Here is a 23256-nt window from a genome sequence, read left to right as displayed (position 1 = left end):
AATCTAATGAACAAAATAAAGTGATGAACAAAACAGAAACAGAGGCATGGATACATAGAACATTCTGACCGCTGTCAGGGGAGGGGGGATTGGATGAAAGAAGGTGAAAGGATTAGCTAAAAAATGTATATGTTTAACTCATAAACACAGACAACAGTGTGGTGATGGCCAGAGGGAAGGGCGCGGGGGCTGGGTGGAGATGGGTAAAAGGGGACAAAACGGGGACATAATAGTGTCAACAATAAAAATAAAGTTAAAAAAAGAAAAGAAAAAAGTCAAACTACTATGGCATTGTTTAGAATACATCTATAATTTTATTACAAAACCATTCTTTTGGCATTAGTTGGTTACAGTAATAGCAAGATATTGTGAGTGTGGCATAGCAGCTCTGAGTAACAATTGCATTCCTTGCTTCCTAAACCAAAATTTAAGCTACCTCATATCCATTACATATAAGTTATCATTTATGCTGCAAATCCTGATGCGTATACCATTCAGGGAGGAGTTGACGCTAAGGGATTAAAGTAAATGTTGATAAGACCACAAAAGTTCCTATATGGGACTTTTTTCCTTCTCCCTCCCCCCAATTACTTTGCTATAAAATAATCGAATTACTTAGAGCTAGTCTGCATGGCAGCAGCACCCAAGGAACATCGTACTTAGTTCTTGTTAAAAAGCAGTATCTGTGCAATGCATGTTTTACACCACAGGCACAGGGTAGTTTTAAACTCCTGCATTAGAGTCTCTTAAAAAAATAAAAGCAGTCTATCAAGTTCTTCTAGATGGTGTTATTGCTGTACATTTGTTGGTGGATCACTTTCTGTGCTGTGTTTGCTTTGAAGAGATCTTCCAATATATCTCCAATACTCCTTTCTTATAGTGTCCTTTTCTTTAGCTAGGATTTCACATAACTAAAAATGAAAAACAAACAATTCATTAAAGAAAAAGTGTAATTAAATCTTTAGGGCAAATGCTGTTGAGCTAATACAGTTTAACTCAATCATGTTCAAATGAGATACACCACCAGAGTTGCGTACTATGTTCACTAGTGACGTGGGTATTGCTCTAAACAACAGAAATAGTCCTGCCTTGAATTCTGAGTAACTGCTGAAAGGGACATGAATATTAGTGGTGCTGGAAAGACCCAATTCTGAGATAGCAAAAAGGAAGTGATGAGTTCCACGAGCTTACCTCTAATGCTTTATTAAGAATGTCCTCCTTGTTGTCACATTGGTTTTCTAGCATATCTTCATAGATGTCCACAAGAAAGGCAATTAGGTAGGGGGAACTATGACTTGGTTGCAAATCAAGCAATTGATTTAATAGATTGGGATATTTGGAAAGACCACGATCCTGCAAAATCCTAAAAAAAGAAATTATTCTAATTTTTGAGAAGAGCAAAAATAATAGAAAGATCAATAGCCCCTGTGACATAAGCAAGAAAAGGAGACATTTTGAATGAAGTTGAAACTAAATGAAATTCACACAAAATTAAAGCAGAAAACAAATCTTAAAATTAAAAAGTGAAGGAAAACACAGGAGTTTTAACTTATCCTTTCAGCCCTCCAGATATCACGGGCCCCTACCCTGCACACACCTCCCAGTGTGACCAGGCCACGTACTTTGGCTCTTGGAGACCTCTAAGTGCGGCAGGGAGCCTGGGCATGTCAGTGGCCAGGCAAGGGAAACCTTGTCAGTTTAACAAGTGAGACTTGTAACAGGAGATCTCTAGAAGTGAATCAGAGAGGCTGCCTGCATTTGTGCAGTCTGACTGTAAATAGTTGGCCTTGCCTTACTGTATGCTCCTGAGCTGCACATTCACTGAGGGTGTGTATTCCAATCTTTTTTTCTCACTGTCTGAGTCTACATAATGGCTTGTCTCAGAGAGAAGAGCACAGGAATAGGTTAGATTTTGTTGCTATAGCAAGCTGTATTCCATTCTTTGACATAAAGACTATAGGATTCATAACTTCAGTTATAATTTGTTATTGTTCACTCATGGACTACTCTAAAAACTGGGCTGGTATATGTGCTTAGGAGGTGGAGGGAAGGGTAGAGGACACTGTTCTTAGGTGTTGTCATAATACACTTCTGCTCTCAGAGAAAAACAGAAAAATTTTTAGTATCATTTTGGAATCTGATTATGGAACATAGTTCATAATGCACCATATTAATAGGTTGTATTTTATATAAAACAAGTAAAAAACATCCTCTTACCCTTTCAAGTAGTTCCATGCACTTTCATTATGTGGTACTAGCTTGATCATTTCCAGAGTGTACCTATAAGAAAAAGAGCACAATATGTGTATAATTTTAAGAGCAGAGCAATCATTAGAAACAGTTTTAGTAAGACGTTAGCATAGCTTAGATATGTGCTTTCATTTCTCTCTGAGTGGACTTTGGTACCTCTCGAGGTCATATTTAAGTCTCTCCAGTCTCCAACTGTCAATTCTTTTTGGCATAGTTCTTCCCTATTGAATATTTGTATCCAATTCTGGAGAAGGACACTCAATATGAAGGCTCAATTCACAACAGAAAAGAAATTAAAGGAGAATTCCTTTAACTTAGGCTTTCCCTCTGAAGGAAAAATGTCAGCTAAAACAAGATTTACCTTTTACTTGTAAAGCAATCTTGGGCGAAAAGTCTAAGATCTACTTATGGCTGTCAAATCCTTAATTGTTGAAAAAGGAGAACTATATAATCTTAGTAAATGCTTGATAAATAGTAACTATTATTAATAGTGCTAGTAGGTTATGTACTCAAATAGAAATATTACCATGATGTATTTAGTGGGGGAAAAAAAGGCAATGTGTATAATATGATTGCCTAGGTTGCTGTGCATGTTTGTAATGTATTTATAAGGCTTGGAAGGATTCACTACTTGTGGCTCCCTCTAGAATGGGATATGGGCCCTGGCCAGGTAGCTCAGTTGGTTAGAGTGTAGTTTCAATATGCCAAGGTTGTGGTTTGATCCCCCATCAGGGCACATACAAGAATCGACCAATGAATGCATGGATAAGTGGAACAATAAACTGATGTTTTTCTTTCTCCCCTTTACTCTCTCTCAAATTAATGGGGAGGGGGAAACACCCCACAATTTTTCAAGAATGGGATATGGGAAGGAGAATAAGAGATTCTGATGTTTAATTTTATACAATTCAGTATAATTCCCCATAAGTAAACTGCATTGCTTTTATAAAAGGGAAAAACTACAGAAAATAATCAGCTACACCTGTATTCTTAGAGTTAAATTTAATTAACTAAATTATAGAAAACTACTGCTACTCTTAGCATCTTAAATATTTCTTTTACCTATCTGTAGGGTATAATAAACTTTAAGAATGGAAAACTCTTTAGATTCTTGGCTGATTATTTTTATTTCTATTTGGTACTAGAAAGCCAGTGATCTTCCTTTAAAGCTATGAGAGAAGTCTGCATTTTCCAAACTCTTTATATTCAATTTTTAAAATATCTTATTATGTCTAACCTAATGTAGTAGGCTACAGTAAATAAGGAACATATACTATTTTGAAACTCCCTAATTATTAATTGGATTATTTCAAGGTAGAAAAACTTTGGCAAGGAAGCTATCGAATTTTCTGAAGGATGATGCTTTGCTTTCCTTCAGAGCATCCTTTTCCTAATCCTCACAACGGAATACCAACTATAAAAGAAAAAAAAAACAGGAGCTGTTAATTAACTTTTACAATTAAAATTATGATTATGGTCTCATGAGACTATAAAAACAAACATGTTTAAATCTAAGTCAGACTACTGAGACAAAATAGACAAAGGCAGAAAAGAGGTGGCTATTGTTTATGGATATACAGACATATTCATACCAATTCAAAAATTTCTGGCTCTTATAACAGCCTTATGCTTGCTAGACCAGTAATTTTCAACTGCAGACAACTATGCTCCCGAGGGGACATCTGGCAATGTCGGGGGACATTTCTGTTTGTCATAACTGGGGAGGGAGGGTTACTACTGATCTACAGACGCTCCTCGACTTATGACAGGGTTATGTCCCGACAAACCCATTATAATTGAAAATATTGTAACTCAAAAATGCATTTAATACACCCAACATACAGAACACCATAGCTTAGCCTATGTTTCTACTGAATTGTACAGCTTACAACATCTTATATTTAAAAAAATCTTTATTGTTGAGAGTACTACATATGTTCCTCTTTTTCCTCTACTGATCACTTCTAGCCCACCCTCCACCCCAACTCCTTTCACAACATCTTAAAGTAAAAAAATCATAAATTGAACCATCATAAGTCGAGGACTGTCTGTACAGGGTATACAGGCCAGGTATGCTCCACATACTACAATGCACAGGACAGCCCCTACAACAAAGATTTATCTGGCTCAAAACCCTGCACTAGAATAACATGGCATCAGGGGACTATTATCCAACATACAAAAGAATTTAATACGACAGTTTTAAACAAAGCTTCCTAGACACTATGAAATCTGATTTCTTCTCAATCTACAGTAGCAACAGTATTTCAAGAAAGTTAAGACATTACAAAGCAGAGGTATACTATATACTTGTAAATTTATTGTTATCAATTTCATCTAAGTATTCTGTCCTATTAGGTCCATGAGGGTAAAAGTGGGACAGTCCTGATCTTTGCTGTCTCCCCAATACCTGACATATGGTAGGCACACAAATATTCTTTTACTGAGTGAACAAGTGAAGGAGATTACTAACTGGACTTCTCTTTCCAATACAGTCCGATCATTGTAGCCAGTGGTGTTAGAAATTACGAAGTATCTTTGGTTCCAGACAGAGTTATTTCTCACATCCTCTTTAAGAAGCTGGTCTACATACTGCAGCTCATTATCCCAAAGTTTAAATTCCTAAAAGAAAATAAATAATAAAACGTCCAATTAGAAATGTCCCATTATTTATAAACAATAAAAATTAATCAAATTTCAGCAAAGCTAAGTAGGTCTAACTGAAGATGTGGGACTCAGCACACAGTTGGAGGAGAATGACAGTTGCAGGTCAAGCAAATGCAGTGGGAAAGAAAAGTAATCAAAGACAAGGGACTGGTTATGAGGGATGAAAATATCAGGAAGACAGAGCAGCCAAAGCAGCCTGTAATTCAGTACCACCTTCTTGAGAACAATTCAGGTAACATGATGCACGTTTACGCTATTTGAGCCCAGAATTATTCTAAAGGACTAAATCAAAAGCAAAATAAGTATATTTAACTAAAAGCTTATGCATTGTTTATAGTGAAATTTTAGAGGAAAATAAACCCCACCAAACTTAGTAAGAAAATGATTAACTACAACATATTAATTTGATGTGATTAATCTGATATTAATACATTAAATAAAACAAAATATTCAAAATGCACACATATGACAAAATTACATTAAAATAGATGTAGAGAAAGATCCACAATTAAGTTTAGACAAAGTTTTCACATTATAAAGCTGTTTTTTAATATATTTTTTAAAGTCCTCACTTAAGGATATGTTTTTATTGCTTTTTAGAGAAGAGGAAGGGGGAGAGAGAGAGAGAGAAACATTGATCAGTTGCCTCCAATACACGCCCTGACTGGGGATGGAACCTATAACCTACGTATGTGCCCTGTCAGGAATCCAACCTGTTTTGGTGTACAGGACAACACTCCAACCAACTGAGCCACCCAGCCAGGGCAAAGTTGTTTTAATTTTTTAAATTAAGGAGAAAGGCCCTTGCCAAGTAGCTCAGTTGGTTAGCGTGTCATGCTGATATGCCAAGGTTGTGGGTTCGTTTCCAGTCTTGCACATAAGAACCAACCGATGAAATGTATAAATAAGTGGAACAACAAATGGATGTTTCTCTCCCCCACCTCCTCTCTCTCTTTAAAATCAAGAAAAAATTATAATATGAAACAAAAAAAAAATTATGGAGAAGAGAACCCATACAGATAATTTGGAAAAAAAGTAGAATGATCAAAACTTATAAATGCTAAAACAGTCAGAGATGTTAACTATGAAAAAGCTTGTGGAATTGTATTTCTTATGTTTTAACAGAAAAAAAGGTAGAAATTCATAAAAAAATACTAAATACCTTAAACAATGTATCCCTTTATTCAAATTTAGAAAAGTTTAAAATTTTAAATAAAAAATAATTTGATGAAATAATCTTGGTATAATGAATAGTGCAGAAAGTAGTAATTACTGGGGAAAATTTCACAGAAAACAACGCTAGAATTGTTTGGTAGAATAAATTAAATGCCCAGAGTGGGAGTCCTAACTATTCTCTTCTATTCAAGATTTAGCATAAAATTTTAACAATTGGGCGGAAATAAAATATATAATAGTTACTGTAAAATCATATTCCTAAGTTTATATACGCAAAAACCTTAGTGTGTATGATGCTCTTGTTAATTAAAATAACAAAGTTGTATTAAAAAATTAGAACTACTTTTTCTATTCAATTTGTTGGCAAATATAAGATGTGATGTATATTCAACCTAAATATTAAGTTACTATTCTTCTTTAATATAAAGCTACTCATGAATATATCTCAAGAAATTATAAAGGTTAACCAACATGAAAAGTGTCAGATAACTAACTTAATAATAATGATATACATATTGTGTTTATATGTATATACATAAACTACATGTATGTTTCAGTTCAGAAGTATACTTACAATTTAATAATTTTAATTATTTAATTCAGTTAAAAAATAAAAAATTGGAAAACATTGTGATAAGAAAGACAATACCTGAATAACCCACTGTCGATGCTGCCAGGCATGATAATTCTTTGCATCCTGATTAAGAATATCGGCAATAAACTCAAGCTCCTGAGATGGATCTTTTAGCCACTCCACTAATACTCGCCTATGATGCCTAAAGCCGGTGGAAAAGGGAGAGAAGTTTTGTGTGAATTTATTCCGGAACCAAAGTAACAGTTGCATGTGCTATGCTAGGTGATGTGAAGGAACACTTAAGAAACAGAAATCATCTCTAGTTCTCAAGGCTCTGCTGGAGAGAAAAGTTAACAAAAAAGAAACACTAACAGAAAAAATTTCAGAATACTAAGTTGAAAAACATAAAACAGTGATTTGTGATTTTTGTATAAAATGAAATCAAATAGTTTACAGCTTAAAGGAGGTTTAAAGTCTTTTAACAACCAGAAAATTCTATCAAAGACCAATGGCATAAGACTATAGGATATATAATATTTTATCAAGTTTGAAGCTCCTCTGGTTATAAATAGACTGCTAGTTTTCCTTAAGTCCAAAGTGTCACCATACAAGCAAATAAATGCTCATTTCACTAGTTTGTGGGCAGAATTGTAGCTATGATAAGTGACAAATCTGTCAAAAGAGGAGTTTTCCATGTTGGAAAAACAAAACAAAAAAAAACTATACCTGACTAGCAACTTGCTCTCCCTTCTTTTCTCAACAGCCAACCCTCATCTCCCATTTATGATTCAACCCACTATGTGCCTTCTTTTCTCTTCCTACCACTTCCCTCCTGCCTATCCAGTCACCACCCCACCCAGGTGGGAGGACTCTCATGCCAAGATCACTAACTCATACCCACCTAATTAACAAACCCGTTGGTCATCTTTTAGTCCTTACTTTCCTTGACCTGTCAGCAGTATTGAAACCGTCCTCCACTCCTTTCTTCTTAAAGCTCTCTCTTCTCTTGGTTTCTGTGATGACACTAACTTTTGGTTTCCTTGCTCAGTCATCCTGGAATGCTTCTTAAATGATGTTCACTGGTGTTCTATCCTCAGGCTTCTCCTCTAATTCTCCCTGAGCATCCTCATCCATAGCTATGACCTCAACTCCAGATGAGCATTTTTCAACCATGTGCTGGACCACAACACATAGGTTTTTCCATAGGCACATCAAATGCCATTTGTCCAATACTGGTTCCATCTCTCTTCCCCAGAAATGTGCTGCTTTGTCTTATAAATTCCCCAGTGGTTGGCACCACCATTCACCCAGTGGTCAAGCCAAATATATTAACATCATTGTTCTTCATCACTCCTCCAATAAATGAAACTTCAAACCTGTTGCTTCTGTCTGCAAACCCTCTCTCAAATATATCCTTCCCTCCCCTAAACCCGCTCCACACCTCTCTTAGCCTGTACCAGTGCAATGGCCTACCAGGGCTGTGAACCTATTCCATCTATGCTCCACCCTACAGTCAGGGTAAAACTTCCAAGACACAAAACCAACCGTATTACTTCCTTAATTAAAATTTGGCAATAGCTCTCCAATGCCTAGGATCAAGTCCACACTCCTTACTAATGTTCATAAGGGTCTTTATGATCTTATCCCATTTACTCTAATCACATGGAGTTATACAACTCCCTGAGTGCACTGTGCTCTTTCATGTGTCTCCCCAGAATATTTTCTTTGTCCGAGAAGTTGTTCCTCTCAGAAATCAACCTTAAATCTCAGGCATAAAGATAGGCATGTGTCGATCATTATATTGAAAAAAAAAAATGGTGTAACTCCTGCATTTTGAACAGGCAGTGAGTGGCACGGAAAGTGGAGACAGTTGCTTCTGCTACTTCACTAGCTTCACAACCATCTCCAGCTCACCACCACCACCCTCACCACCCTCACCATCACCACCACCACCACCACCACCTCCTCTTCCTTCACCAACATGACCTCCACTACCTCCTCCTCCTCCACAGCAGCCACAGCAGCTTTCATTCATGGAGTGCTCACTGTATCCTGGGTACTGTTCAAACTCGTTCTTTGTCCTCTGCTCCATTATTTACCTCTCTTTTCCCATTGTATTCTGCTCCTCTCACAAATACTAATCTATACTCTTGTGTAAATGTAGGGGCTTAATTTTTAGAACAAATATACTCTGTGAAAAATTATTATGCTTTTCACACTACACTGTAAAATAACTGGTTTTATTATTTGCTTTTCCTTTTAGATTGTATCTGGTTCATTTTTGTATGTCCAACATCAGTATAAATATTTTAAATAAAAAAAAATACAACATCAAATACCAAAAAGGCATTTTTTAACACAAAGAAAATATTTCAGATTTTTTAACTCAAATTCTTTTCTGACTCTAGCACTATTACATGCTAGATATTTTAAATAATAATAATAGCAAGCATTTTAGTGTTAACCACGGGTCAGGCACTACTTTAAACACTACAAAAATTGTCTCATTTAATCCTCCTAACAACCCTGTGAGGCAGGTAACATTAGCTCCAATGCAAAGTACTAAAATTATAAAGCAAGAAACAATTCCCTATATTTGCATCACCCATTGGCAGGTACTATCAGCATAGTGACATGTTTCCCTCCTATTTTCATCTTACCAAACTTGATAGTTTTTGGGCTGTTCTTCAATTATTGCAGTGATGTAGCTCATTTCCTCATGTAGATCCTTTTGAAGCGACTTTAAGAGAACTCTCCGGAAATGCCTATAGCAAACATCAAGCATTCAAAGTCTCAGACTCCACATAAATCGCCTCCCCACAGTATCAAATAAAGCTACAAGACAACAGAATAAGACTTTTTTTTTTTTTTGTCTAATCTCCTACATATATCTGGTCATTGGAAGAATCAAGTATTTAAAAGTAATTTTTTTCTTCTCATCCTCCCAACCCCTCCCTTTGGGCAACTATCAGTTTGTGCTCTACAACTACAAGTCTGTTTCTGTTTTGTTTTATTTATTCATTTTGTTTTCTTTTTGATTCCACATATACATAAAATCATATGGCATTTATCTTTCTCTGTCTGATTTACTTCACTTAGCATAATACCCTCTATGTCCATCCATGTTGCCACAAAGGGCAAGATTTCATTCTTTTTTATTGCTGCACAATATTCCACTCTGTATACAGGGTGTGGCAAAAGTAGGTTTGCATTTGTAATACAAATAATACAATAATTAATAAATAATAATACAAGAATAAACTTTCGCATACTCACAACTGTAAGTCTACTTTTGCCCATTGCTGTATATACGGTGCACTACATCTTTATCCATTCATCTATTGATGGACATCTAGGTTGCTTACATTTCTCAGCTGTTACTAGTGATGCTGCAAGGAACATAGATGTGCATGTATCTTTTCAAATTAGTGTTTTTGCTTTCTTCAGATAAATGCCCAAAAGTAGAACTGCTGGATGATATGGCAGCTCTACTTTTAATTTACTGAAGAATCTCCATAAGAGTCAAGCATTTTGAAGTAAAAATAGCAAAAGGCAAAAAATGTGACATACAAGAAAAGACAACCAACTAATGATTATTTTTAGGTAATAATCTGGGGTTACCTGTGTTGTATTACTAGTACACAAGAATCAAAGACATCTCTTTCCCTGTATGGTAACCTTGTTCATTTAGATAATTATTTATATAATAGTTCCTTTAGATAATTATTTATATAATAAATTAATTCCATTACAAACATTATCATATATTTTACTTTTAAAACCACCACAAAAATGCTACTTATAAATAAAACAAGTGTAGTGGACAGTGAATTCTGTAAATTCCACAGAAGGAAAAGATAAATGAAAACAAAATTAAGCATATTATTTAGAATATACAGTTTAATTCAAGAAAAAAACAGCTCAAGTTGCTACCTCTGAGGAGTGGGACTTTGGTAGTGAGAAGGAATGGGGCAGAGGTTGCTATTTTTCATTCAGTCTCTGACTTCTAAATTCATATATGAATTATTATTTTGACAAAAGTTAAAGTTCAGTTAAGAAAAAGAAAAGCCATCCAAACTAAAACATGAGACATTTAAACAGGAAATATTAATAATGTATTACCTACCACACTGTATAATTGGCTGCATTTAACTCTATAGCATCTCTGGTTAATTTAAAAGCTCGCTCACTTCTTTCATCACGCTGCAGAACAGCCCGGAAATAATCATAAACATCTCTAACTGTAAATAGTACAAAACTGCATTAGGACTATCTTTCTTGTTCAAAACTACCATTATAGTATAAACTGTTGTTATATCTTACAAAGAAAGGTATTTTATTGCATTACTTAGAACAATAAGCAAAAGAAGTCAAATGATTGTGTGAATACCACCCTGAAAATACTGTAGTATCACAGACACAAAGTTTCTAAAACTTGTGTGTGTTTTTCACTGAACATTGTTTTTGAGATCTGTCCATGTTGTAACAGATCTAGATCCCCTTGAACTGTATGACAATAATACATTTTATTTACCCACTAGAAGCCCGGTGCATGAATTTGTGCACTTGGCGGCGGGGGCGGGGGGGGGGGGGGCGCGGGGAGAGGTCCCTCAGCCTGGCCTGTGCCCTCTCACAGTCTGGGAGTCCTCAGGGGATGTCTGACTGCTGCGGAGGCAGGAGAGGCTCCCGCCACCACCACTGAGCTTGCCAGCTGTGGGAGCACCCTGACCACCAGGAGGCAGCTCCTGCATTGAGCGTCTGCCCCCTGGTGGCAGTGTGCATCATAACAACCGGTCATTCTGCGATTTGCATATTAGCCTTTTATTATATAGGATTCTCCAAAACATGGATATAGAGGAGGGAATAGAGGTACAGAGGTTAAATTTAAATAATTTGTTCAAGGTGACAGTAAAATGAAGTTAGAATGTGAACCAGGTAGTAATAAAATCTGAATAGTCATTCATAACCTCCTAGTATGTCTTCTGATGCCATATGCCAGAGCAAACCCAGAATGTATTATAGAAGCAGCACTTCAAGGTTGTAAGATATGGGCATTTTCCAGTTTTACTAGATATACCACACTGCTTTCCAAAATGGCTTAAATATGAAAACTACCATCAGAAATACATGTATCTGTTTATATGTCCTAATACCTGATATCACAGGTTTAATCTTTGCTATTCAATTCATGGGTAGAAATAGCATTCCCATTTTAATTTGCATCTCTCTCATTCTTAATGACAATAAATTTTTCCCCTCTACTTAATGGACAAGGAAATTTTCTCTTCTGTGAACTATCAGTTTATACCAGCCATGGGCAAACTACGGCCCGCAGGCCGGATCCGGCCCGTTTGAAATGAATAAAACTAAAAAAAAAAAAAAAAAAAAGACTGTACCCTTTTATGTAATGATGTTTACTTTGAATTTATATTAGTTCACACAAACACTCCATCCATGCTTTTGTTCCGGCCCTCCGGTCCAGTTTAAGAACCCATTGTGGCCGAAACCGGTTTGGCTCAGTGGACAGAGCGTCAGCCTGCGGACTGAAAGGTCCCAGGTTCGATTCCGGTCAAGGGCATGTACCTTGGTTGCGGGCACATCCCCAGTAGGAGATGTGCAGGAGGCAGCTGATCGATGTTTCTCTCTCATCGATGTTTCTAACTCTCTATCTCTCTCCCTTCCTCTCTGTAAAAAAATCAATAAAATATATTTAAAAAAAAAAAAAAAAAAAGAACCCATTGTGGCCCTCGAGTCAAAAAGTTTGCCCACCCCTGGTTTATACCCTTTGTCCATTTTTTTAAATCCTCACCTGAGAATATTTTTTCCATTAATTTTAAAGAGAGAGAAAGGGAGGAAGTAAGAGGGGAGAAAGAGAGAGACATCACCCAGACCGGGGTTGGGAAGTGAACCTGCAACCGAGGTACGCGCCTTTGACCAGGGATCGAACCAAGTCTCCTAGTTCTTTGGGCTGATGCCCTAACCACTGAACCAAACCCACTAGTGTCCCCTTGGCCCATTTTTTAATGTTTGTTTCTTTAACCTTTTGTAGGAATTTCTTATAAAGTTCTAAATTATCAATCCTCTGTTCTACATGGTGTATCTTCTCCCACAATGCTGTTTGCCTTTCAATTTATTCATGCCTTCTCTTATACACATTTTATTTATTTATAATATATATATTTTATTGATTTTTTTACAGAGAAGAATGGAGAGTGATAGAGTTAGAAACATCCATGAGAGAAAAACATCGATCAGCTGCCTCCTGCACACCCCCTACTAGGGATGTGCCCACAACTAAGGTATATGCCCTTGACCGGAATCGAACCTGGGATCCTTCAGTCTGCAGGCTGACGCTCTATTCACTGAGCCAAACCAGTTAGGGTTCTTATACACATTTTAAATTTTGATATATTCATATATAAATTTTTGATCGATAAGTCATATTTCATTATATTTTCCTTTGTGGTTTGTAATCATAATATATGTAAGAATTTAAAATGTTGATTTACTTTTTTATCTTGCAGAAAACATCTTACTATTTTTTAATAAGAGAAATATATGATTATATCAGTTTTCTCCAACATCTTTGTTATAGGTACCTTATGAATATGAAAAAATTGTGGTTTTTCATTTCTCTGATCACTAGTTTGGTTAACATCTCTTTGTAGATATTCTCTATTTCCTCTAGTATTATATCTTCACATATAACATCTTACCATGTGAAGGTTTTTTATTTTTTATACAGTTATATCTTCTGATCTTTTCTTTAATCAATTCTGTCTTATAACTTGCTCACTAATACCTTCTTCACTCAAGAATGAAAGATTACTCTCTAATATTTGCTCCTAGTATGTTTACAATTTTGTTCTGGAACTTTAATTCATCTGAAATTTATTTTCATGTTAGCTATGAGATAGGGATGTAATTTAGCTTATATCCAAATGCACAGCAAACTGTTACAAAAATATTATTTGATTAACCTATTTTTTTCATATAGGTATGAAATATCCTTTTTAGCAAATATTAAATTCTCATTTATACTGATGATGTATTTTTAGATTCCTTATTAATCTATTTCTGTTCCAGTTCCACATGATATTTTTAGTAATACATTTTCATATTTGGTAAGGCAAACCCTTACACCATTATTCTTCTTTTCAAACATATCTTGGTACTTCATAATAAATAAATAACAAACAATTAGTGCCTTTTGTAACAGAGGAATGATCTTAGATAACAAAGCCTTAACTGAAAAAAAAAAAATAAATATATATATATATACATATATAAAACTACAGAACTAGCATTCCATTTTATTCATTTCACTTTCACTTCCCTAGAACAACTAACAATTAACATTTGCATGACCTTCAATGTACAAAGCATTTTCACATTCACTATGAAAGAACGATATTGTGTCAAAGAAAATAATCCATTCATTTTAGTATCAGTAAATGTATTCCAATTGAGCCTAACACTCATTGCTAAAATATATTTCAAAATGCTCATGTTTTAGCAACCAAAGTTTATTCTAAAAAAAACAGTAACTCATTTATGTTGTAGATTAACTCTAAATGAAAAATACAATCACAAAGTAGCTATTATGTCTTATAATATAACATTCTGCCTTGGCCGGATAGAGCATCGGCCAGTGCACCCAAGGGCGGTGGGTTCGATTCCCGGTCAAGGGCACATACCGGAGTTGCAGGTTTGATCTCCCACCGAAGTGGGGGCCTGTGAAGGAGGCAATCAACTGATGTATCTCTCTCACATTGATATTTCTTTCTTTCTCTCTCTCTCTGTCTCTGTCTCTCTCTCTCTCTCTCCCCCTCCCTCCCTCTCCCTTTCTCTTCACTTCGTTCCACACGCTCTAAAAATCAATTGAAAAAATATCTTTGGGAGAAGATAACAAAAAAACACACAAGAAATAATGTAACAATATTCATTACTTATACTTAGAATATGTCCACTCTTTGGACAAAATAAAACACTTAGTCATGTAAATAAATTATAAAAAACACAATGTTAGCTTATCATAAGTCATTTAGATCTTTGTCAGACAAAAATCTATCATTTACCTAGCCATATAGTTGTGAATTTCAACTCTGCTACTAAGTTTGACTTACAGACCTTTTCCTAATAAAAATAAACTTACATTTTTCACTATAAATGATCTGGACCACTGGATTGGGGCCATCGTTCTGTGGCACTGGCTCTATATCAGCCCATTCTGCTCTGTCTCTGAAATACATACATATATATTTTTTCAGTGATTATATTCAAGTATGTAAGAAAAAGAACTCTGGTATTTTTAAAATAGCAACAATTACACTTACATTAATACTAGTAGTTTTTAAACATCTTAATGTAACTATGGTTGGATTCTTCATGACCAAGTTTTGCCACTTTGCTTTGCATGTTCAACTTTAAAATAAAGATAATGTGAATAATCTTCCAAATAAAATAAATGAACAGTTTTCAAATTTAAGATTTTTATGTAAGTGGAAAAACACGTTTTGGCAGCACGTATACAATAGTTTTAAGTTCGAAATAAATCTAATTCGTTGGTCTAATAAGACTCTTTGAAGTTAGTATTTTTTAAAAACTGAGTAACAATTTACTGGGAAATTGACATTTTACAATCAGAGTCAGCACTATTAACTTACTGTACAACTGGCTGAGTTGAATTTTGGCTCTACCACTTACAGCTGTGTGACCTGACCTGACCTAACCTGGGCCTCAGTTCCTTCATTTATAAAATGGAGACGATAATATCACCAACCAAATGTAAAAGACTGTTCGGAGGATTCAGTGAGATAACATGTCAAGCACTTAAAACGTGCATTCAATGAATACTCCCATTATCGATGCTAAAATAACAGTACAGTGGCAACAGTGGATACCACAGGCATTTCTGCGTGAACTGCCCAGTGTGAACCCTCTTTACTTATATTCTTTTCCTTTCACCTGTTTTTCAGTTCTCTAAACCCATCAGCTACTGACAGCAGAGACTCGGTGGCGGCCAGACAATCCCGAAATTGTGTCCAGTCGGGAGACACACGGGAAGCAGCCACCAGGGGTGTGAGACATGGGGAAAGGAAGGCTGTCATCAGCCCCCGGGAGAGGACAGACAGCCGCCCGAATAAGCTGAACTACAGCTTATTGTGTATTTCAAATTGTGTATTTCACAATTCAGACGGGGTGGGAGGGTCATGGGGTCCACCCCACCCAATGTAAAACATGAACAACAGAACAGGGACAGAAGCTGGATGGCGCCTTGCACTCATTCATAAAAACAAGGCAAATAAGCAGTCGAATGGATTTACCAAAACTACAGGAGGAAAAAAAAAAAGACAAAAGAAAAATACGACCTAAGGACTTCTCAGTAGCCTCTGTAGGTTCAACTGGAGCCAGGGAACAGGCGTGAGCAGAAAGCCTCGAGCTGACGGGACGGGACGGGCGTCGGCAGGCGCGGCGCGGGGGGGACGGGTGTCCAACATCGTTCCCTCCGCGTAGCCCCACCAGGCGCCGAAGGGAACGTCCAGTCCCCGAGGACCCCACTCGCTCTCCCCATGGCCGCAGAGCGACCCAGCCGAGGTCCTTACCCTGTTTCTAAAGGGAGCACATCTGAACTGATGGAAACGGTATTTCCTGCCAGAGTCTCAAGATGCGCCCGCTCCTCTGGCTGCAGTCAGACGGCTCCCAGGCTGTTCTGTGGGAGCGGGAGAGGAGCGGCGCCGGGGATTTCTTACATTCCCGGCCCAGGGCACCGACACGGCCCGAGAGGGAGTGCGGTCCGGCGCGCGCGGCGGTCTCCGCGCGGCCGGGCATCCCGCCGCCCCGTCTCCTGGCGACGGCGAGGGCTCCGGGCAGCGCGAGGGCCGCGGGCGGGCCTGACCCCGCCGGGCGCGCCCCCCCGCCGCCGGACAGCGCGGCCGCGGAAACTTTGTTCCGACCAGCGGAGGCGGCGGGAACCGACCCGGACCCGCCGCCGCGTGGGGCCAACGCCCTCCGGGGAAGGACCGCGGCCCCGCGGGGGGCGTTACCTGTACAGAACATAGGTGGGTGAGTCCAGGCTCAGGAACCCGTCGTCCATAGGAGATGCCACCGCTTCTCCAGCCTCAGCCGCCATCACGTCTTCTTGCTGCTGCTGGGGCGGCGGGGGGTGCGGTAAGGGCGGCGGCGGCTCGGGCTGACCCGGCTCGCCGCCCTGCGTAGCCTCCCCGACCCCCTCGGTCGCCGCCATCACGCCTCGGCCCGCAGCGGAGTTGGCGGCGCAGGCCCCGCCCCTCCAGGCCCCGCCCCTCGCTCTCTTCCCCTTCGGATTCCCGCTTCCGGTTTCCCGCTTCCTACCATAGAGATGCGGGCCAGAGAGTCCCAGGCTGGCGCCGGAGCCCGGGCTGACCTTGGAGGATGCTCGCCTACGGGCGGGACTGGCGCCCCGGTCCCGAGGCCTCCGCGTTTCCCGTACGTCGTCCCGTCTGTGCATCCGTCCCACGTGCTTGCAGTTGGCCACGGGGGGCGTGCTAGTGTTGTTAGGTTCCCTCTCTTGTTTGCAGTCTTAGGAGCCATGGCTGAGGGCAGCTGGCCTACAGCTAGAAACCCAACCCAACCCCAACGCCTCCATCTCCAGGGAACTGGCCTCCACGTTAACCTTTTAAAGGCCTTTATGTTCCTTGTACACTTTTTCTTTCTTTTGGATGCTATGAGTTTATATCACAGAATTTAAATAATTCACGGTTTTTGTCTTTAGGAATTAAAGTTCTAATGTACAAGTAATATGTGTATAAGTTACAGGAAAGGCAAACATTTATTCAACAACATGACTACCTGTCTCGTGCTAGGGTTGCTCATGGCAGTCAATGAAGTTTCTGTGACATTCTGGTGAAGGGTAGCAGTATATACAACCTAATATATATGACTGTAGGTGTTCAGGGTGTGCCACTTCAAAATAAACTGCTTCGGCATGTTATTTTGAGCTGTAGGCACTAGCAAAAACCGCAAATGCATGGACAAGCTTTCTCTGATCACCACCTCCCCTTTATCTGCCTACAGTCATATCTTCCAAAAGGAACTCAATTGTCATAAATCCCCAATCCAGGAGTTTTGACAGTTGAGGTGGACACCACACCCAGACAAACTTTGTCACAAATTATCATGTCTCCTATCAATTCTTCTAAGGGCTCACTAATCTTTCCTAAAAATCATTTACTCGCCCCTAAGAGGCCTGCATTGCATCCCCGTCTCCCCCTTTCTTATTAAGATGGTATTTGAACCTGAATTCTAAGCAACCTCAAGGAATTACTAATTTTCCCCTAGGTCTCTCCCAGGTACCCATGAACTATACATGTTAATAAATCTGTTTTCTTTTTCTCTTGTTAATCTGTCTTTTATTACAGGGGACTCAGCCAAGAACTCTGAAGGGTAGAGGGAAACAAGTTACAGAGGCAAAAGAAGAGTCCTTGGAGCTTAGGAGACTTTGGAAAGCAAAGCTACAGCCTTGAGGGAAGAAAGGAGGAAGATGCAGGTGTGCTTGAGAGAGACAACAGCGGCGGAGGGAAGGTGGTGGAAAAGGGAGGGGCATAGGAGAGACTGGGCGGGGAGGGGGCAGAGAGATGGAGAGGGAGCTGGGTCCTTCATCCTACGGGCTTTTATTTGTTTACCAAAGGCAGGGATTTTAGGGGCGGTATCAGGAGAGGATCCAATAGAATGTTCATCAGCTTTCCAGGTGTGTCCTTTCAGGCTCATGGTCTCTATTAATTGGTCGGCACTAGTCATTGCAGTTGGCACAGATGTCAGCCATGGCATTGTTTCAACTGGTTTTGCTGCTTTTCTGGGCCAGGAGCTGAAACACAACTGAGGCCTAGATGTTATCTCTGGTATGATGAAACTCTGTCTCTGAGGTCAACAGACTCGAGTCTTTGTTGCCAAGATTATTTGATGTGGGTCAGAACCTCATTGTCCTGAGGGCTTCATGCTTAAGGGAGTGGTTGTTCAAGGGCTTGTATGGGAGGTGGATAAGGCTATTTTCCGGCCCCCTTGTTCCTTCTCTAAGGGGGTCCACCACATGAGTAGTCACATGCCAGGGGAGGAAAGGTACAAACCACATGACCAGCGATATGGAAGTTGGGGGTGGGGGGGTAGTGTCTAAAATACGTAACTGGTGATATGCTAGGGAAAGAAAGATCACCCTGGGGCGAGTCCCCCTACACTACTTGCATTCCCAGTTTTGTCCCTTGCATCTGGGGCTTTCCACCCTGGTGACCTTCTGTACCTGGCTGATGGCTCCTACTCTGTTCATGTCTGTCAAAGCAGAAATCTTCCTTCTCTTTGAATACAGAAGGGTAGCTGGGTGGTAACTTGGTCATTTCTCCCCTGAGAATTGGAGTGTAAGCAGTCAGCCCCTGAACCTGATCTTGTCTATGACAGTTTTGACAAAGGAGAAGTGATGCTGGGTAGTTTCCAAGGTTGGGTCCTATGAAGTTTTGAATCTTTCACTTGGGTCTCTGAGAAGTCTTGCTCGGGAGGATGTGTGTGTGTGAAGCTAGCTGCGTGTACTAAGTCCATCTACCCTGGGACTCAATTTGTGAGTGTCCAAACCAGTCATGTCAGGAGGTTGTCTGGAGTTGCCAGATCTGCCCTCAGGTTCTGTCCATATCAGTAAAGGTACGAAATATGTGAGCATAGCCTCCAGATGACCCTCAGACGTCATCTAACTGCAACAGAATGAGGGACCCCAATTGAGAGCAACTGAGCCCGTCTCCAAACCTGAGAGAGATAATATATCATTTAAAGCCATTAAGTTTTGGAGTGGTTTCTGATGTAGCAATAACCAGAACAACAGCATAAATGTTCTTAAACTAGTAAACTTCTAGCTGGGCTACTTCTATTTAGGAACATTTTTGTGTTATGCCCCATATATTCATCCAAATCTTTGAAGTCAGACATTTTTTGTGATTCAACCTATCTTCGCATGTGCTTCAATATTAAATATTCAGGACACTCAATAAATGCTAAATTTAATATGGTTCCCTTCATTCTAATATATGTACATATACATATGTATGAAAACATATGTTTTTCCAACATTAAAATAAGCTATGTATACATTAATTTTTAAAATCTTGGTGCTAAGTTCACTTCTGAATTTCTTAGCTGATTATTTTAATGTAAATATAACTAATTTCCACACTACTACTTCTACTTTACATAATAGAAAGATGCCATATTTCAATAATGTTTGGGGTTAGGTGGGAAAAAGGTGAGTTGTTGTAAGGGTCTACAAGGCAGGAAAAGGGGCACTTATTGTCTGTCTACACAGAATGCCAACAGTAATGCTTTATATTGCTAAACAAAGTAAATATTCTAGCATTGGTTCTTCCTGTACTGTCTGTGATAAGATTGACCACGTTAACATGATAACTCTAAGAGGGGAAAGGCCATGTCTAACTTTCACCCCTAAGAACTCTGAACCGTCACTTTATAAAAATTTACCAGCCTAAATAAAAACAAAATCTATCATTGGTACTAGAAAAATAACCTCACATAGTTTTGATTTACCCTAAATCGGTGGCATAATCTTTAAATTGATAGGACACTATCAAGTGCCAAATGCAAGTGGGTGAAAACTATTATTCAGTTATTAAATACTAGTGGCCCGGTGCACAGATTCATGCACACTGAAAGGAAATTAATAAGAAGAAATATTTTAGTATCACTATTCACCCTTTCTCTATAATGGAAGTGTCAACCAAATTCACGACCCAACAATGACAGATCGAAACACACGCATGTGATTGGTGCCAGCAAGAGCTTTATATGTTTGGCGCATGCGCGAGTCAACTTAGCCTTTTATACATAGAGAATAAACTTGCTTAATTAGACCTGCTTTCTGATTTAGCTAAACTTTTTCCAGCCCAGTGAAGCACCCCAACTTCTCTTTCAGGTAATTGTCAGCAACACAGCAATAAATATCAACACAAAGCAGATTATTATTGTAGATCACACAGGGAGAACAAAGGGTAAAATATTTAACTGCAGCAGTGTTTAACTATATTCTGTGCAGTGAGAAAACCTGAAGTCATTTTCAAGGTCCACCATTTCTTACTTTTTTTCAGTCAGGTCAAGTTTCTAAGCTTTCTAAATCTCTGTTTTCCGGCTGATGAAAAGAAAATAGGATTCCACTGAGTCTCCTATCTACCTACTTCAGGACTTCTGTGAGGATCAAATGAGATGAGGCACGGGAAAACGCTTCACAGACATTTGGTTAAAGTGTGAAAATGTTTGCACCTGGCTATAAAGCAAGTCGTGTTCCTGGGCTGAAGAAACTGCAAGGAGGCTAGTCATCACTATGGAGAGGAAGCCAGGTGTTGCTATGTGACATCATTACCTGGATGGTTGGACACTTAGCATATTAGCCTTTTATATATATAGACTAGAGGCCCGGTGCACAAAAATTTGTGCACTCGGGGGGGGGGGGGGCGTCCCTCAGCCCGGCCTGTGCCCTCTCGCAGTCTGGGACCCCTCGGGAGATAACGACCTGCTGGCTTAGGCCTGCTCCCGGGTGGCAGAGGGCAGGCCCAATCCCTAGGTGCAGCCCCTGGTCGGGCTCAGAGCAGGGCTGATTGGGGAGTTGGGGCGCCGCCCCCTGTCATGCATAGAGCAGGGCGGATTGGGAGGTTGTGATGCTACCCTCAGTCACGCTCAGGGTAGGGCCGATTGGGGGGTTGGGGCACTGGCCCCTGTCACACTCAAGGCAGGGTCGATGGGGAGGTTGTGGCGCCACCCCGTCACGCACAGAGCAGGGCCAATCAAGGGGTTGAGGTGTTGCCCCCTGTCACTCACAGAGCAGGGCCCATCAGGGGGGTTGGGCTCTGTACCCTGTCACGCACAGAGCAGGGTTGATCAGGGGGTTGGGGAGCTCCCCCTGTCACACAGAGCAGGGCAGATCAGGGGTTTGGGGCGCCACACCCTGTCACACTCAGGGCAGGGCCGATGGGGAGGTTATGGCTCTACCCCGTCACACACAGAGCAGGGCCTGTGAAGGGGGTTGGGGCGCCGCCGCCCTCTATCACCCACAGAGCAGGGCTGGTGGGGCGGGGGTTGGGGCGCCACACACTGTCACACACAGTGGGGCCGATCAGGGGGTTGGGGCGCCTTCCCCTGTCACGAACAGAGCAGGGCGGATAGGGAGGTTGTGGCCCCGCCCCCGTCACACACAGAGCAGGGCCGATCAGGGCATTGGGGCACTGCCCCGTCACGCTGATCCCAGTGCCGGGAGGCCTTGCGGCTCCGCTAATCCCAGTGCTGGGAGGCATATTACCCTTTTACTATATAGGATAGAGGCCTGGTGCACGGGTGGGGGCCAGCTGGTTTGTCCTGAAGGGTGTCCCGGATCAGGGTGGGGGTCCCCACTGGGGTGCCTGGCCAGCCTGGATGAGGGGATGATGGCTGTTTGCAGCTGGTCACATACCCTTCAGGGTGGGGGTCCCCACTGGGGTGCCTGGCCAGTCTGGGTGAGGGGCTTTTTTTCTTTTTCTTTTCTTTTTTTATTCTGGGCCAGCTTTAGCACTGAGGCTTGGCTCCAGCTCTTGGGCCTCAGCTGCTGAAAGCAGGTATCTGGTTTGTTTGGGTTCTATAATCAAAACACTGTTTCAACTCCAGCTCTGAGATCCCGGCTGGCTGAAAGCAGGTTTCTGGGGTTTTGTTTAGCTTCTATATTTGTAACAGTGTTTCAAACTGCAAGCTCAGAGGCTGGCAGCGGCAGGCGGGGAACGTTGGAGTCCTCCGTCACTGAAGCAAGCAAGCCTCATGTTAGCTTCCAGCTGCCTGGCTGCCGGCCGCCATCTTGGCTGGCAGTTAATTTGCATATCGCCCTGATTAGCCAATGGTAGCGGAGGTATGGCTAATTACCATGTTTCTCTTTTATTAGATAGGATTATTAGATAGGATGTGTTTATCATAGTTTAAGAGCAGAAAGAAAACTCAGCTGAATTTTTATACAAGTTTTTATTTACAACTTGTTTAACAACTGTACACTTTTTGCAGCCTTGAAAACATTTTTGTACTTGAATGGGAAAATATAGTTTGACCAAATCTTAACTTTATTCTCCATATACATATACATATATTATATGCATACATATAAACATGTACATATAATTAATACCATAACAAGTTGGCAGTCATAGAATTAAATGAATGATATTAAAAGGAAATAAAGATTTCAAAAAAATTAAAAATTTGTCTTGGACTTTATATCAGTAATTTTAATAAAAATTTCTTACTGAGGATCTCTATCCATTCATTCACCTCAGAAAAACAGTGAGAAAATTCACCAATTTAACAGAGTAAGAAGTTGGTAAACATGTGGAAAGATGCGTGTATGCCAGCCAATGTTGCTAAATTTGTATTGACTCCATTTGTAAAGTGAGAAATTTAGCCCTATGTGGATTTCATTTTTGGATTATAATGACAAAGAAAGAAATTGTGAAATGATTAATAGTCAACCAGAAATAAGAACATACCTAGCAACCTCCTTTTGACAAAGGCTAAACTTCGGTGGATAACTACAGTATCAAATATGAAAC

At 40.0% G+C, this 23256-nt stretch overlaps 1 protein-coding gene across 1 annotated transcript; it reads right to left on the bottom strand.

The window, feature by feature from the left end:
* Window positions 1-291: 291 nt before the first annotated feature.
* Window positions 292-16960, bottom strand: FNTA (farnesyltransferase, CAAX box, alpha). The gene is made up of 9 exons (XM_036298603.1): window positions 16714-16960; window positions 14823-14908; window positions 10794-10908; window positions 9328-9432; window positions 6743-6869; window positions 4724-4872; window positions 2218-2280; window positions 1192-1363; window positions 292-911 (listed from the first exon to the last, which is right to left on the bottom strand). Exons 1-9 carry the CDS (start codon window positions 16911-16913, stop codon window positions 789-791), a joined length of 1140 nt encoding a protein of 379 aa, XP_036154496.1. The 5' UTR covers window positions 16914-16960; the 3' UTR covers window positions 292-788.
* Between the last annotated feature and the right edge of the window lie 6296 nt (window positions 16961-23256).

Source organism: Myotis myotis, unplaced genomic scaffold (assembly GCF_014108235.1).
Source record: "Myotis myotis isolate mMyoMyo1 unplaced genomic scaffold, mMyoMyo1.p scaffold_m19_p_3, whole genome shotgun sequence".
Taxonomy (NCBI): domain Eukaryota; kingdom Metazoa; phylum Chordata; class Mammalia; order Chiroptera; family Vespertilionidae; genus Myotis; species Myotis myotis.
This window is presented reverse-complemented; position numbering and strand designations above follow the sequence as displayed.